At 46.1% G+C, this 17,821-nt stretch overlaps 1 protein-coding gene across 3 annotated transcripts in view; it reads right to left on the reverse strand.

Annotated features, from left to right (window-relative positions):
- The window catches only part of LOC119453582 (cytochrome P450 3A31), a 234,461-nt gene extending 218,641 nt beyond the window's left edge, over positions 1-15,820 (reverse strand). For all 3 annotated transcript variants that reach the window (XM_037715632.2, XM_049668265.1, XM_049668267.1), the window contains exon 1: positions 15,677-15,820. In XM_037715632.2, the coding sequence (XP_037571560.1) occupies positions 15,677-15,723 (47 nt within the window). In that variant the 5' untranslated portion in view covers positions 15,724-15,820. The remainder of the gene's footprint in view (positions 1-15,676) is intronic.
- Between the last annotated feature and the right edge of the window lie 2,001 nt (positions 15,821-17,821).

Consider the following 17,821-nt stretch of genomic DNA (forward strand, 5'->3'; position numbering starts at 1 on the left):
CATGAGGAGGTAAGCGGAGGAGGAGAGAGTGGCGGAAGATTGAGGAAGAAAGCGGAGTGACGCACGAGACGTGAACCTCTTGCTCTTCACGATCACTCTGTCTCTCAAGGCGGTGACTAGGCATGCGGGGAACGCGCCCACCCATACCATTTTTGGAAACAAAGCGGTGGCGTGGGCTTTGAACCGACTGCGCATTCGCTACTAAGCCTATGCCACCACCGCTAGAGAATGTGCTCCACGCGAGCCACGCGTTCCCGTGTTCGCGCCTTCTTTATGAACAATGAGCGACGCAACTGGTGGAAATGGTTCGTCTGCCACTGCTGCTAGGCGAGGTACCCGAGCAGAGGCCCAGCGCCTCCGTGAACCCTGTCGTGCAGAATCAAATATGTTCCACAATATAACGCCAATTCAAAACACCTAAACAGCTGCGCTCGAAATTCACATTGGTGCGTATCGCAATCGTCGATGAATGTTTCGTACGTATCTAGCTCAAACGCAGAACGCGTTTACCGGTATAGTGGCGCCATCTAGAACGGTGCAGCGAAGTAGTTTGCCATTTTAAACGTAGAGTTTTATACAGTAATTACTATGCTCGCGGACAACTTTGTGTGGCAATGAAGGGAAAGTTAAGGAGGCAAAGCGCGCACAAGCGAGAGCGCTTCTGAAAAGAGTCTCTCGTTTTAAACCACGTTGGTTTAGGCTGGGGAAGAGAAAACATAAACAGCTTATTAGCAACAGTTAAATAAGACAGAACACACTACTGAGCGTAAAAGTTTACTAATTTTGTGGCTTTTCCCTTCCGCGTCTGGGCAAACGCGAAACCGTCGCACGTGAAAGCTGCGTCGATTCAGCGTCCGTTCCGAGCAACCAAAAGCACTGTCAAACGCTGCCGGACTACTTGGCGCGGTAACACATGTGCAGCATCCACGCGCCCGTAGCTTTCCCTTCATTGCCACAGAAAGTTGTCCGCGAGTATAGAGGTAACTGCGGCACACGTGTCTACGGCAGCTGCAAGCAGGGCGATTCAGGCAACATGGGGAATAGTGGGTAGTATACTAACTTCGTCCGTTTGGCTTCTAACGGCTTTGTGACTTTGTAAAGTCATCATTCTCAAGAAAGTATAGAGTTATAAAAAATTAAATAAACATTAATACAATTGTGCGACGGCAGGAATGTTGAGCACAGGACTACAGAAGCCTGATACTGAAACCGTTCCACCACAGAGGCATGCATCGACAAGTGGCATAGAACGCCCTTTCTCGCGGGCAAGCCAGCTCGTTGAGACGCTTGGCGCGTTTCAATCCACCGTTGCACAACAAGAAACACATGCGTGACAAAGACCACGAGTGCAGCACGACACTACTGAAATTTAAACAGATGAAATATGGATCGTGCAATGCATGTCAATACGTGTATATTACAACCAGCTTGTACATAATTAACGGCAAGTAAAATTATTTCGGCGAATGACGTGCTGCCCTTTAAACTAATATCCATACCTCGAAAACCACACTTCATATGCCCCCCCCCCCCCCCCCCACCCAACACACACACACATACACGAATTCATGAGCCGTCACACCAACAATGCTTCGCTGTATATAGACGTGAATGAATAGGTCTACAGTGAACTCATGGCAGCCATAACCCCAATTTGCCGTCTGCTACTACAAATCACGAATTGATGTGGCGTTGTGGCCGTGAGGTAGCGGCCACGATTTGTTCAAAAGAAACGTATTTCCTGCCCGTAACTGAAGTGGAAATTTTTTGCATTGCTATCGTGCACGTAACCATGCAAAGACCGATCTGTGCTTATACTGCTACATTTTAGCGTTTCTTCAATAAACATAACCACGTGTGAAACAACATGCGGATCCTGGTAAAGCGCCGTCACTCATAGACAGGTAGCTCGCCTAATTGAACTTATTAGCTGCTGCGCACTTCACACAGAATTGACCATCAAATGATTTGTATGCACGAAAATGCACAACAGGCTACCCCCAGCCTTTTAGTAACAGAGATTTGCGTGTTTCACACAATATTGTGGCATTGGAGGTAGCGGCCACGATTTGTTTAAAGGAAACGTATTTCGTGCCCGTAATATAGGTGGAATTTTTTTGAATTGCTGTCATGCACGTAACCCTGCAAAGACCGTGGTCGTGGTCGAGGCTTGCCTCGTCGTGCTAGAGCACTGATATATAAGTTAAGGGTTGGGTCTGTGTTGGTGCGCGAACGCCTATACCGTCAAGGACGAGTGGACAGCCCGTCGTGTACGTTTTGTGGCTCCTGTAAGACATTTGAACATCTCGTTTTAGAGGGTCCCGCATTTGTTGCGCAGCGCGCATTGCTAATTAAGGAATATGGACTTATTGGACTGCAATGTGCGACCCTCGACGATTGCCTATTTCCAAGGGGGTGCGCTTCGCGACGTGACCAGGCCCATAGAGCCCTGCTAACTTTTCTGAAGGACACTGACTTGGCCTCCCGCATATAGACATTATTTTTATTTTGTTTTTGTTCTGTGTGTGTCTCCGTCATTTCTTCAGTTCCTCTTTTCTTTCCTCGTGTTTTCATTTCCTCTATTCCCTCCTCCTGAAAGAGTAGGCAGGCGTTGCGCCCCCCTCGGTGGCAGTTGTCAGCTTGCTCCCTCCCTATTTCCTTCGTGTCCTTGTGTTATATGTGTACAAACCAAATAATAATAATAATAATAATAATAATAATAATAATAATAATAATAATAATAATAATAATAATAATTGGAGGGCAGCTGCAGTCAACGCCGTGTACATTTCAATGCCCGCAGGCGACAGTCTATCTACACTAACGCGCCGACACTGCTGCCACTTATAGCTTGGGGCGCCAAGCATTTCTGGGACCCTCGAAAGCTTCAACGTTCCGTGTAGGGCCTGTAATGGCATGGCACAGTTGCCATTGTTCGGCCGCTAAAAAACGGCACCGATGAAATTAAATTATTTTCAGATTACGAGAAAAAAATATATTTTCACACTTTTTGATAGTAAAAACATTTACGAGGAAAGGGAGGCTGTGTGAATGAAATGCTTCATGACTGTTGCTTACACGGCGCAATTCTTAAAAATCCTGAGGAATACACTCGGGAACTTAGACCTGGTTTGAGCCACTTTGGCGGTTTAAGGGTGCAGCATCTACCTTGCACACACACACACACACACACACACACACACACACACACACACACACACACACACACACACACACACACACACATATATATATATATATATATATATATATATACATATATATATATATAGATATATATATATATATATATATATATATATATATATACAAATGGTGATGGTGAGAATTCGCCTGCAGTTTGCTATCGCAATAACAGGAACCGAAGTGACACAGAGTGAACGAACAGCGTAAGCGTGCACCAGGAGGCAGTGTTGCCACAAGGCGAATTAGTCGTTGCCCTAAGGAAGGCAAGCCACTTCCTTGAGACGTCGGCGTCAGACGGAGACTTTGCTTGTTAAGCAGTATGTTGACTACAGCCATACAATTGTATAAATTAGTATCCAAGCATGTGTAGAACTGCTAGGTCCTCCTTCGTAGAAGGACGTATTTTTGCTGTCTCTCGGAACTGGATGGCACAGGCGACACTTGTTCAGTGAACGAAGCGAATACATATCCTGTCACACGCAGATGCCGCTCCAGCCGCTCTTTGACGACGGGCGAGATTAAAGGGAAGCTCGGTCTGGCGTCTGAGAAGTTAGCTGCTTTTAGGCATTTCCTTGCCGGAACCTTGTTTAAGTAGAAAGGAGAACAAATAGACCCGTGATCTATAAATTCGAGTGTTTCTGTTCACAGAAATTCATAGCAGTATTTTTCCCAGGGTCCGTGCCCTAAAATCAATAGCAAAACCATAAATTGCCAAACAGGTGCAGCGAGCCGCCATATATATATATATATATATATATATCGTTCAACGATCGTAGCAGGTGCTGGTAAAGCGTCGTAAACAGGGATGCCGTAGCCTTTTCAGCCATTCATATCACGCGGCGGCTGCAGGCACCACTGTGTTTACGAAACCTTTTACGACGGCACTGATATGCTGGCAAAGCCCTATGCCCATAATTCACCACATGCCTCAAGCGGAAACGACGAAATACTTTGTGGATGTGTAGCCGAATGGGGCGTAAAGTTACTTCGCAAGCCTTCTCACAAAATCAGCCAACATGGAGACTCGAAAGTGACAGCGATCCGGCTGGCATAAACTGGCCAATGGAACACGCGGCAAGGTTTTGAGCGTTAAGGGGTAGCTTTTGCACTGGGGATCCTACATTATTACAGGGGAACGAATAAATCGTTTTAATGCGCAGCTTTATGAGACGCGTCGGTCCAAAAGTTTATTGTGGAAGCATAAAGCTCCTTTCCCAATACAAAGCGAGAATTTGAAGCCAGAACACCTCTTTTGCAAGGCAGGGCGAGAATGCGCAGTTTAAGCTCAATGTGTGTACCGTTGATAGCTGCCATCCGGAGTTCAGTGACCATCGACACAATGTCCGCGAAAACAATAGCAGCGCTGGTGCGAAACATTCCGCGTCCGCTTTCGCCATTCCCTATACTATACGTACAAAGGAGGCGTTAAACCTATCCGAGAAATGCCTAAGCCTGTACTAAAGCGCGAATAAAAAGAAGCATCGGATGCCTTGGTAAACACCGGATAAGTGGGTAGCAAACCCGACTTGCGTCTGGTTAACGTCCTGCCTTTCCTTTCTTCTATTTCTCTCTCTCTCTCTCTCACGTGACCAGTGAGGATGTACGGTGACTAAAGGGGACCTACAACCAGATGCGATAAATCAAGACAAATATATGTTCCGTAATGTAAATACGTGCATCCGTCTGCTCGTACTGATTACGCATGTACAAATAAATAACGCATACTACATCAGCGTTGCCACGCATAGCACATTCCGCACCACGCCGACCGCCGTATGATGTTACGTATATACTGGACAGTCCCCGTTCAGGGAGGTGCCGCTTATTTTAACGCGATAGCGTTAAGGGCCCCGTATCGCTGAAAATCCGGTGTCGGCATCGTTGTCGGTGTCGGCATGGGCGCGGGCGCATCGGCGACATTGGCGAAAATATTCATCCCAAATCACCCCGACCCCGCAGGCGTTCCACGTGGCGCAAGGCGTTAAGGGACAAAAATTTCTCAACGTGAGATCCGTGAGAAAAATTTAATGATACGACTGAAACACAACCTACAGACGTGACACCATCGGATTGTAATTTGAATGTACGAGAAAACATAATTAAGTTGCCGGGAAGCAGCCAGCGATCTTTGAATGCCATCGCGTTCCACTCTTAAGGGCGAAGCTTAAGCGTCCTCCAATTTTGTTTCTTGGCAACCACTGCACAAAATTTGATGAGGTTTATTGTATTTAAAAGAAAAGATTACAATGGAGTAATTGGAGGCAGCGAGGGCTTTATTTAGTCCGTTATTTCCTTTGTAAAATGTGTGACAAATTGCAAAACTTGAAATGCTAGCAAGTATACAGCTGTGCAAGTTAGCAATGAGGAATAACATAATTCTGTAACATGCAGCAAATAATACAGTTGAAGCGGACAACAAGCACGGCTGTATTATAGACCTTTCTTAGAAATACCGTTATTATACGAGCAAGATGTTGCGAAATCCTTGTAAACATTTTAACAAGTTCACGTAAGCTGTAACTTATAATATCAAAGTGGTAAGCTTCAGATTCTCGAACACATGTAGTTTGTAGAACTGCGATATTGGTTTTTGTTGCAGATTTACCAATATTTAAACCTCGCCACTGTACTTGTTTAAGCTTACTCATCTTTAGTGAATTGTGTAAAAAAACTCAAGGTCACAAATAAAAATTCTGCTTAGTTCTGTAATTCTGCACTTCACATTTCTCTCTCCAATGCAACCAATTTCATCCAAATTGGTGAAGTGGTTCTTTCATAAAAGCGCTTGAGAGTTTTGCATGCATATAAATTGGCGGTATTGGAGTTAACCCCGAGCCTAATCTTCCTCGTAAAAAGGGCTTTATATATTGGTTGACTGCGTTCGCGACTTCGCCGCAGGTTACCGCCGAAGTGGCCTCACGTCCACAATAAATTAAAGCGTTCACAAAAGTCCGAAGCAAACTAAAGCACATCACACCGGACGAAGCTATGATCATACTTAAGGACACTGACGCCTCAACACGAAACTGGATCAAGAGGACGTGTATAATGCAAAACAGTCCTTGGCTTATTCTTGGCTGTTTGCGGTAGAAAGGTCCGCGTCTCACTTCGCTTTAAGCAAAATGAGGTAATGTGTGGCCCGATGGGGAAATCGAACCTCTGTCATGGAACACAGCAGCCGACTTCTTTAATCATTACGCCACGATCGATTGTCTATTTTGCAATAATAAATGAAACGACAAGTAGTTAGTTGGAAAACAAGATAAAACAGTAAATTTTCATGAACAAGTATCAGCATTACTGGACTGACTATTTTAAAATCTCTTGAGAGCTCTGAAGGGTTCCACCCTCGACAGCTTGTGCTTTATGAATTGCTACATATTTGGACATGCATTCTCAAAAATACATTCCTGCGAGCCGAGCACCCGGCTCTCAATGAAACCCCACTATACGGAAGCGGCATAGGCAGTGAGGGCCAATTAGCATAATAAGGCCAAACGTTGATCAATCTACGTTTTCTTTAGGGAAATATATAGATATATACAAATATATAGAAAAGCTTTATTAATGGTTCTCTCGAGCACATCCCAAAAGTAGAACCCCTCCGTACGGTGTGAAATACATGATCTATAGTTTCTGGTTTCTTACATATCAAGCAACGTGACCTATTCAACTTGGGGTGACGGGGGTGGAAAGACCCTTCTAGACATGTAGAAGAATTCCCTAACCTCGTTGCGAGTAGCGGGAGCGTCCCTGTGGCCTTAGGGGGGAAGAGAGTCGGCGCTCCTTACTGAGGAAGCGTGCTCTGTGAGGTCGCGCGCAGCCTCGTGAGCAGAACGAGAGCAGCATTTCGGGCAAGTTGGTAATCCATTACTCAAGTATTATTGCACAACAAAAAGACACGGACGCCAGAGAAGAACACACACCATACGCATACTTTCAACGAAATTTATTGTGCCACTGAATTGGTTTATATATGTGAAGCAGCATAGACTGCGCATGCGCTTGCATCAAGAAAAAGGGGTTGCGCATTCGTCTAACATATTTATCAGTCAAGTGGGGCTGATAAATCCTCCAAGAAACTTAACCCCCGTATTCACAAACGCACCTCGACTCGACCCTCCACTCGAAATGCTCCTTGAGGGCGGCTTTTCGTTTCACAAATCGCCCTCCACTCGAAACGCGCCTTGAGTGAAGGAAAGCTCGAGCGTTTTACTCGAGCATCTCACGGTAGCCTCGCAGCTACCTTGAATCGCTCCTTGAGTGCAGTTAGTGCGCAAACATGGCTGCGTTGTGATCTGTCGCTCGCCTCGTCGGCTTGTTGAGATGGACGCCAGTTGCCTCCGCAGCTTTTCTTTCGTTAACGATGCTGCGCATCTTCAAGGGCATCGTTTTACGGACCGGTGCATTCCTCTGGAGCGCTTCGTCAACGGAGTAATTATACTGTGGCACCGAGACAGATCGGCCGTCCTGTCAAGAAGACTGGCAGCTAGTGCAGTGACGTGTCGTCTTAATCCGTGCACGAGCCAGTTGATGACCTTCATACGTGTATTCTTCGTGCGCGTGCTCAGAAACTGCTATCGGCGCCAGTGCATTTACGTGTTTCTCGCGGGTGATCGTATAAAGCAGCATCATTTGAAGCGCGGCACAATACATAACTGCGGCGGACTTCGAACCTATGAAAAGAAAACAACTGCGAAGATTCCTGCCATTTAGCGGGTGTATTGGCAGTGTGCTCGATTGCTCGATGCGCGTCTGGCTGCGCGAGCGCCGGAATTCTCCCCGCCTGAGCGGTTTGTAGTCAGGTGCATCAGTTACTACGCTATTCCAAGGACGGCGAAGCCCACTACAGCAAGGCGAGCAGCTCTATAAACGACCAGGTGCGTTCACTTTTCTGTTTCGCTATAATTTCATGCAGTTAGTTGCTCTAAGAAAAACAAGAAGTATACTGTAACTTTGCGTAGGACGTGTGCCGTAGCTGCTATTTAAAGTCTATTGCTATTTAGCAATAATTAAGTGAGCCTTGCCTCAAAATATTCAGTTTAATTAGCTTATCATGCTTATGAACATCCAAGCCCAACGAAGAAGTGAGCAACCATGAAATGGTTTTCATAATTATGCCTGCATGTATACAGAGGGAATGTAATGTTTTATTTCAATACAAAACATTGAATAACAATACAAGAGATGGTAGTTTTTGTAGATCACATTATCTTTATTGTGATAATAAAGAACAAGCTGTAGCAGTTGACCCAGCTCCTAATACACAAAACGCTAGCAAGCGGTAGCATATATACGTCACATATATTTGTTGCGCACATTCCATCTATTAGCGAGTGAATTATGTAAGTGTTAGATTGCTGTATGTCGGTCTGGCTGTGCAAACGCCAGACCAGCTTAAAACTGTATCTTTGCAAACATGAATGAAAACAGTCCGAGCTCATCAATGTAAAAAAAAAAATAGGTGTCCTGAACACAATGAAAATTCTTAACTAATGTATTTACCATAAAAATCAAACTAGTTAATTAGTTAAAAGCTAGTTTTTATGTGCGTTAACATCATTGTATGTTTATGACCAACTCCTTCTCTTATGCAGGAACCAGGCTGCCAACGCAACCACGCAGAGCATGCCTTTTCAAGGGCGCTGCGCTTGCGTTGGTGTGCAAGCGTAGAAGAGTGGAGCTCCAGTTAATGTGTCCTGCTGCACTGTAGTTATCGCACTATTTTGGCGAAAACCTCAATCTCCTTTCTGACATCATAACAGCTCAAACATCACCACTAAAGGCATTTTGCATACATCTGCCTTCATAGGCACCTTGCTGCTTAAGTCTGTATTTTTCATCCAGGTTTCTTTTCTTAACCCATATTTAATAAAGCAGTCTGTATCACTGAATTATTTCTCGTCAATCCAAGTGTCAATCTCTGAAACAATAAATTAAAATTATCCTCGTATTTTTGTGTTCTGATAGGATTGCAAAAAGAGCGTGGACTGTGGTCCTACAAACACAATCAGTAGTACTACTGACAAAGCTATTCTAGAATAAAACACCAAACCGTGTTCTGGACAGTAGACTAGCAGTGTTCTAGACAGTAGCATACCGTCGGGTGCGGCCACCGGACGGTATGCAGTGGTAAATCCTTACAGAATATACGCTGTTTCAGCTCCGGTTCTAACTTCAGCTTAAGATGAACTATGAAGGCCGGAACCATGAATTTGTTCCATTCGATGCGGATGACAGTTGGCTCCCATGGGGCTTGCAGAAGTTCAGTAATTGACCCAGGAACAAAGCGTGTCTTGCGGGATCCCACAACAGGCCAAATGGAGATGTAGATAGTAACAATGGCGTTGCTGAAAAATACAGTATAGAGCGCATTACTACCATGAGTTCAACAAAGCTGAGATCAACCATTACAATTATGGTATATTTCTTGATGTACACTTGCTCATGCAAACGTAGCTTCAACATTCCACTAAATACTACCCGCCGTGGTTGCTCAGTGGCTATGGTGTTGGGCTGCTGAGCACGAGGTCGCGGGATCGAATCCCGGCCACGGCGGCCGCATTTCGATGGGGGCGAAATGCGAAAACACCCGTGTACTTAGGTTTAGGTGCACGTTAAAGAACCCCAGGTGGTCCAAATTTCCGGAGTCCCCCACTACGGCGTGCCTCATAATCAGAACTGGTTTTGGCACGTAAAACCCCATAATTTTTTTTCCACTAAATACTAAAGTGCTGCATTACAAATTGTGGGCAGTAACAAAGCTCACGTCTCAACCGTAACACATTACGAGCAACTCATGACTTCGCACATCATAATAATAGCTATGCTCTTCAAAACAATAATACATGAATGTTGAAGAGGAATGAAATGCGAGTTTGATTTCATTATGGGATAGCTGTTTCATGTTTGCGGTTTTAAATAACACGGCGTGCATTTCACCATTTTATCAATGTGGCCTGACAAAATATCAATATTATTAGTGATAAGTATTAAAAATAAGCACAGACTAACTACCGGGCAGATCAGTCAAGTACTTCCGCAGCACCTAGGTTCTTTAGGGGAAGCGAGATGGTGCATTTCCAACAGGCAGGCACCGTATCTATCGATGCTTTAACGTCAGTCACATTCCTTACCGTGCAACACAGACGTTGATTTTTTTTCCATCAGCTGGTCTTTTCAAGGCCCACATCCTGTAGCAGAATGTCAAAAATGATATGTATATAGGGCGTTCGCAGGCTAAGTTCAGTGCAGCTAAGCAACTGAAATGAAAAGACATAGCTCAACTAAAAAAAAAAATCGTAGCCGTTGCGTGAACTTGAAAGCACTGTTTATGGAATGTGCAGGAGATGCTACGACATAGCACATTGATAAAAGGTAAGACGAAAAAAACACTAATGCTGGCAATGAAATACTGACAAGTGAATTTTCGGACGAATAAAAGATTGCGTAGCGTATATCTGAAGTGAAGCAGCACTGAAAATACAGGCTGGTTCATTGACGATATGTGCTACAATTTGAACAAACCGACTAACCACCACGGCTTCTAAAATAAAGTACAGGACTGAAAAACGTTTGTTTCTTTAAAACTGCTGGAGGTACGCACTCAACCATATGCATTCTGCCACATGTATGCTACAACTGCTTCTTCTCTGCTGAAAGATTTTTTACGCGGTACTGGAATGAACATTGGACACAGGCGCGGAGCGGTGCCTTGTGCATTTATGTTTAAACAGCTGAACCGATAACAGATTGTCGCACCGAATATCCCACAAGCTCCAAAGCAAAAAAGAAAAAAATAACGTCTCGCGCAATCTTATGCTGCCTCGAATAGTATGCTTCGGGTGCTAATGCCGGCAGCATGAGCAACTGGAGCCAGTCATGCTTGGATACATCGGACACGTTTTATTGATAGCGCGGCGGCAACTTCACCAAACCCGCAACAGCGTAATGTGGTTCCGTGCATAAACTGCTCACTCACCCTTATTTTTTGTCCTGTTGCTGCTTTCAGAAAGCTTTCAGCAGCACTTGGTCTTGAAGGTAAACAAAGCTGCCCATCGGCCGTTCCATGCGTTCCCTCCTTCGAAGTAAATCCGGCTCGGTCACAGTACACACACGGACAATATCATCCATGATAACTACGATTAACAACTGCAACGTGAACCACAAATTAAGCACAAGGAAAGAATGAGCTGCAGACAAATGCGGGCGCAAATTTTCTTGTTTCTCAGCCATGCGCTATGCTCAGCTGCTGGGGTGCGATCGTTGCCAGACCTCAAGAACAGCTCCCGCTTGATCTATAAGTCTAACGCTAACAGTGGCAGCGCTGCCGAGCTAAATTTGAATGAATTATGGGGTTTTACGTGCCAAAACCAGTTCTGATTATGAGGCACGCCGTAGTGGGGGACTCCGGAAATTTAGACCACCTGGGGTTCTTTAACGTGCACCTAAATCTAAGTACACGGGTGTTTTCGCATTTCGCCCCCATCGAAATGCGGCCGCCGTGGCCGGGATTCGATCCCGCGACCTCGTGCTCAGCAGCCCAACACCATAGCCACTGAGCAACCACGGCGGGTAACCGAGCTAAATTTGTGCATTGCGCCGTGTTGGCATTTGATAACGAAGCCAAATTAACGGAAACACTTTTCTGTTATAAATAATTGGGCTTTTGCTAAGCGAATTTAAGAATAGCCTCGATATTAGGCGCTTTTCTCGGTCGGTGCACTTCACTCGAGTCAAGGGCGCATTTTCAAGGCATTCCTTTGCGGAGGAAATGTGAAGTAGTGTTCATGAAACGCAACGGCGCCTTGAGTGAAGGAACGCTCGTCGCCTCGACTTGGCTGAGTCGAGGAGAAGCGTTGAGTGAAGGCGTGTTTAAGAATACGGGGGTTCGTTCTTTTTCTGTGAGAGCCAGTGAAGGGAAACTAACACACTCATCACCTGATTTTGCAATCAACTGCGCTTCGGTTATTTCACGGATGAGCAGCGTCCTGCCACAGGACACAATTGTGCCATCGTCCTCGATAGGTTTACAGCCATGATCACGACATTGAATTGCCAAAACCCACCGGTGCCATTTTTTTACGTTATTGAGGTCGATCATTGAGGCAACGCCCAGTTTGCCCGATATATTGATTCCCACACGAAAGCGGGAGGTTGTACACCACACGGTGAACACACTCGACGAACTTTTTTGCGGTGATGCGGTCCGCGACAGGCACCTGCACCAGCTTACGATATAAGTTTGGGTTTATGAGTTTGTGCTTCAAGAATGCACTTAGTAAGTCTTGCAGCCATGTAGTGGACGCAAATTTTAAGAAGCAAGCTCGACATTTGTCCTTGGCTGCATTTGTGCTTCCACGCCGCGGTGTTCGCTGCGCATATTCGCGGCATTCATTTGCTTGCGCGTAACCGGCGATCACGAAGTGAGACGTCACTGCCATATCTTGCTCAGTCGTCTGGTCCCTCGACCAGTTTTCCTGTAAGGTCCAGCGGTCTGTCCACAGCCAGTGGTCTATCTTCACCTGCTGAAGTGTAGGCTTTGCACGGCAGCCCAGTTGTGGTCACATCTCCTTTCCGCTTGGCCGAGTCCTCTGCCTTGGTTACATCCATGATGCGCACCGTTGAAGCCTCGCTCTCCGCCGTTCCCTTCACCACAGCGTAAGAACGAATGCACTCGGCGTATTCGTTCCCGAAAGGCCGGCAATGGTAGCACCGTGGAACCTTGCACTCGCGATGTACATCTCCCGAACCATGGTTGTGCAGGCACTGCATAGGCTAACCTTGTACGACCACCAGGCCTATTTCACTGGCGACTCGGATCTGGTGTGGCAGGCCGCCAACTTTCACACTACTTTTGAGCTTCAGGAGCGCATTCCCGGTCGACGAACATTTTTCGTTTACTATTTCCATACACCCGCACTGCTGAGTGACCTCCGTCATTCTACCAAACGCCGCCAATGCCGTGCGCACGTCCTCGTCTGCCACGCCGTGTAGCAACCAGTGAATCCGAAGCCTCACCTGCTACCCTGGAGGATCGATGTTTAGACAGCGTAGTCCATTCACCTGAAGTTTCTCGAACACAGTTCAAGCGCATGAAGGGCCGTTCGAGCGCGACACTTCATGCAGTAATAGCGTTTTCAAAAACTACACACCGTGTTGGCAAATGCGGCCAAACAATTTTAAAATAACCTAAAGAGAAACTTCTTGTCTTGGTGGTGCGCAATACCTTCCAAGAACATCGGGAACCTCAGCGAGAAGAAAGACGGGCCGAGTACTGAGCCAACGCTTTGGCTATGCGGAACAAGTTAAGCCAATGATAGCCACAGCTAACATACCAGATGAAATCCGCAGGCAACTCACAGTGAACCCGATACCGAAGAACATGGACCCAAACCCACACGAAGGGAGGTGGACAGCACGTGCAGATTCAATCCAGCGCACGTACTACACCAAAAAGGACGTAGTGTACGCAGACGCAGCCACAGAAGATCCTAAACAAGGACGCGGAGTTGCCACGGTCATCAACACAAACCATCGGGAAATCACAAGCGTCTCAATAAGCCAAATCACCGAGACGGAAGCTGAGGAGCTAGCTGTCGTTCTAGCAGCGGCAGGCGGCTACATCAGCAACAAATTTCTAACTATTCTGATTCCCGAGACGCCTGCCGGCATTTCTTGAACGACAGAATACGCCACCACACACTCCATGTACTCCTCGAGACGACAGGTGGCATAACGCAACAAAACCACAGCCGATGCAACACAAGAACCTGTGGGTGCCGGGATATGCAGGAATAGCGGGGAACGAAGAGGCGGAAGGGGTAGGTCGGTGGTATACACTCCGTGCACTCGAGGAATCGACACCCAAAAGTGCACCGCATGTTTCAAATGAATACTCGGCTTTATTGGCACACTACAGGGGACCTAGGCTTTCCCTACTTAAATCACTCACGAGGGCGAATGTCACTGATTGGAGTCAGCTCCAGACAGGAATCTTCCCCAACTAAAACCTACTTACTAAAATGTACCCCACCAGATACTCAGATAACTGCCCGGGGTGCGGTCAAAAGCCCGCCTTGTATCACATCCCATGGTAATGCAAACTTATAACAGAAGTCGCCAAATCATAAATTAAAATCCAGAGCAATGATAGGCACCGCTGACTAGCGACCGCTGCGAGTACTAAATTGGTCTCGTGTAGCGAGCACGTATGGCAGCTTAGGCCGTTAGAGTCCTTGAAAAAGGGCCCCACCCCTTCTAAACACAGTCAAGAGGGTCCAAACCCTGATGGACTACCACAAAAGACCTTGTAAATGTATACGTATAAATGTAGACTAATGTAGACTTGAATAAATGTAAAAAAATGGAGACCATGATGGGTGGGCACCATCTTGATGCCCGCCCGTAGCCCGTGGCCGGGCTTGCGCGGGGAGCTGGATAACAACCGCGGCAGCCGGTATCTGGGCACGGCTAAGTAAAGGAGGTGCTCCATGCTTGTTAGCCTGTGTCGGTCTCTGAGAGCCTCATCTTGCCATCTGGTACAGAAGCCGTGGCCCTGGGTCCACAATATTTAGTGATCATCGGTGCAAAGTGGCGAAATTTCAAAGCGGATAATCGTACAGCAAAATTTCAAGAAACCATGGTATAGTAGGTGTGTGTCATCGCACATGGCGATGACATGATGACAGCACCTTACTGCTGTCTTCATGTAGATTTCAAGCGCACTTGACTGATAGTGCGCTTGAAGTCTCCGGCATCTGCTAAATCGTGTATTCGAGAGTGCTTCCAGAACTTTAGGTATTCGCTATCGCCTAATCCTGGTCTTGAAATCTGCCTACTAGGAGTTAGCATAAGTTTGCGAACTTCTTTAGATGGGGAAGTTCGGTTGTTTGTGGCCTACAGGTCGGCTGTCTTTGTTTTTGACAATCTCTACCAAGCATGATTTTCTCCAGAACAGCGCAATCTTCTGTGTTCTGGTGAGAAATAAAATTGCGTGTAACCGATGAAAGCACGTTCCATTCTTCAGACATGTTAACTGCCAATTTGTCAAATTTCCTGCGTGGTTCATAGTAAACAAAAAGATCAAAGGAAAAGTCGATTATTTGTGCTACAACACCAGTCCTACGTAGGCTATGTTGCATCACAGAAAGATAAGGATATATCAAGGATACCTGCAAAAATAAAGGAGCATCGAAAGCAAGATAATAGTAAAATTACACTCTAAATTGTCTGTCGGTGTCGGTCACCTTGCACAGCGTTTATCAGGATGAAAAACGAGTGTACGCTGTGAAAACTTATGTTGTGGGTATTCTGTAGCCAGCAGAAGACTGGAGGTGAAAATTTAGTGCTCTGAAAACAATGACCAAGATTTTGCTGTCTTGCCGAAGAAAGCTACCAAATTGAGCACGTGGAACACGTCCTCTTCAATTAGTTGCTTACTATAAGGTTGTAGGTAATGACACGATACCTGTAAAGAATCGTCGAGAGCACTGCCAGGCACACCGCTGCGAACATCGCCGAGCTTGTACGCGTAGATAGAATGAACGCTGTTTATGGCGACGGATAAAGTAATTTCTTTCGTATGAGTATCCGGTTCACGTGATCGACCGAATGGTATTGTCATGGCCTTAAAATGTCAGTCACCCAGGGTTTGTATCACAGCTGCTTGGATTCTCGACGTCTCATGCTGTGAACGGGGCATCCAAGTGCGGGCGCCTTTTGCGTGTATTTTTACGAAGCACGTGTGCGTTCATTCGCCTATGCATGCATGCGCGTGCGCGCATGTGTGTGTATGTGTGTGTGCGTATCACCGTGTGCCTTCTTTCTGGGGTTTTACGTGCCAAAACCAGTTCTGATTATGAGGCACGCCGTAGTGGAGGGCTCCGGATTAATTTTGACCACCTGGGGTTCTTTAACGTGCACTACAACGCAAGCACACGGGCGTTTTTGCATTTCGCCTCCATCATCACCGTGTGCCTATAACACAACTACACCTCAGTATCAGCGCAGCGACAACATTTTGGAACCTCCTAATAGAACAAAAAAAAACGACAAAAACAATACGTCTTTGCTTTATGGTAAGCGATACGCGCAGTATAATATCCAGGGTACCACGGAAATTCTCCATCCCAAGCAGAATCCCGCATTGCTGGGCTTGTCGGTTTAACATAGCTTTTCACGAAAATATCGCGCAGGAAACATCAACAGACGTAATAAACACACACCACAATGCGGTAACAAAATAAGTGTTTTGCGATAAACAGAATGGTTTTAAAAATAGTAGTTAATTATTTATATTATTGCGACCGCAAATGTAGGCGCCACGCAAGCGTAACTCAATGAAGCTGATATTCATTGGTACCGGAGGATCCCTCAAGCGGTCCTTTGAACAGCTTTCCCCTCCACGTCCTGTTACTCGCTACTGTGACGAAGCAAATAAAGCAATCAATAAATCCTCTTTGAAGCGGGGCCGCAACAGTAACCAAACGTGCTTGATTTAATCAAGTTTTACTACATCTATCGTCTTCCAGCCTTATGCCTATGTGATATCTCGATCCTAACTGGCATATATAAAAGCTCTATGACTATATTGTACCGTCACGTAGACATGCCATGACTCGGTTCTATCAATGTCTACCGTCTCCACCAGCATTCTTCAATATCCACCACCATTCTAACCGTGTCTTGCTTATCTCGACTTCTGAGCACCGGTGCTATGCAGGATGCCCCGAGTTTCTCGCTCCCATCTGCTTGACGGCAGTCAGTGTGCAAAATAGCGCCGAAGGTGCGATGGCAGTCTACAATAAAAGGTGGAGATAAAGTCATGTATGTCAACACGCGCACAACGCTTCCTCGTTTCGAACGCAGAACACTGGGCAATGTTAGGCGGCTGCGCCGTATATTAGACGCTTTTAGAATAGTTTTTGTCGCCTGACGAATGTTAAACGCAAGCACCTTTGCGAAGCGTTACGGTGCGCATCCCTTCAAGACGTTTAGTTTAATGTACGGGAACGCAAACTTAAACAAGACGTTGGAAGACAGGGCGCTGTCGGGTGCCTCGTGCCATACCTTAACCAAGTCAAGGCAATCTATTAGCAACCAACTTGTTGTGGCTATGCGGCCGGCTCTTGTTCGGCCTACGGACGCCGGAATCGCCGAAGAATCTCAGAAATTGAACGTGCTATGCGCTCATAAGTAAGGTTTCAGATGAGTTTAGAGGAAGCGAAAGCTCATTTCAATAGTTGCTGGTTATCAACCTGAGTGGGAGCTGACGCTCACGCTAAGAGAGACTGCACTGCGTGGCACAAACTGGTCTTTTAGAATAGCGGAATGGAACAATAAGCTACGAGGAGAGATAATTTATTAGAAAGGCCGATAGGTTGGCCTGAGCCAGCATGCTCTGGCCTGCTACTCTGCACAGGGGAAAAAGTAAAGGGGACAAAAAAGAGCAATGAAAGATGATGAGAAGGACAGCAAGAAGGGATGCATATATACACTAACACAGTCACTTCCTTAAAGTCTTGCGTCTGGTCCGATGATCTTCAAGTAGTGCAGAGCAGCCCTTGTAGCTATTGATGCTACTGTACGGTCACACATTGCGGACAAAATATTA

This window comes from Dermacentor silvarum, chromosome 5, assembly GCF_013339745.2.
Source record: "Dermacentor silvarum isolate Dsil-2018 chromosome 5, BIME_Dsil_1.4, whole genome shotgun sequence".
Classification (NCBI taxonomy): domain Eukaryota; kingdom Metazoa; phylum Arthropoda; class Arachnida; order Ixodida; family Ixodidae; genus Dermacentor; species Dermacentor silvarum.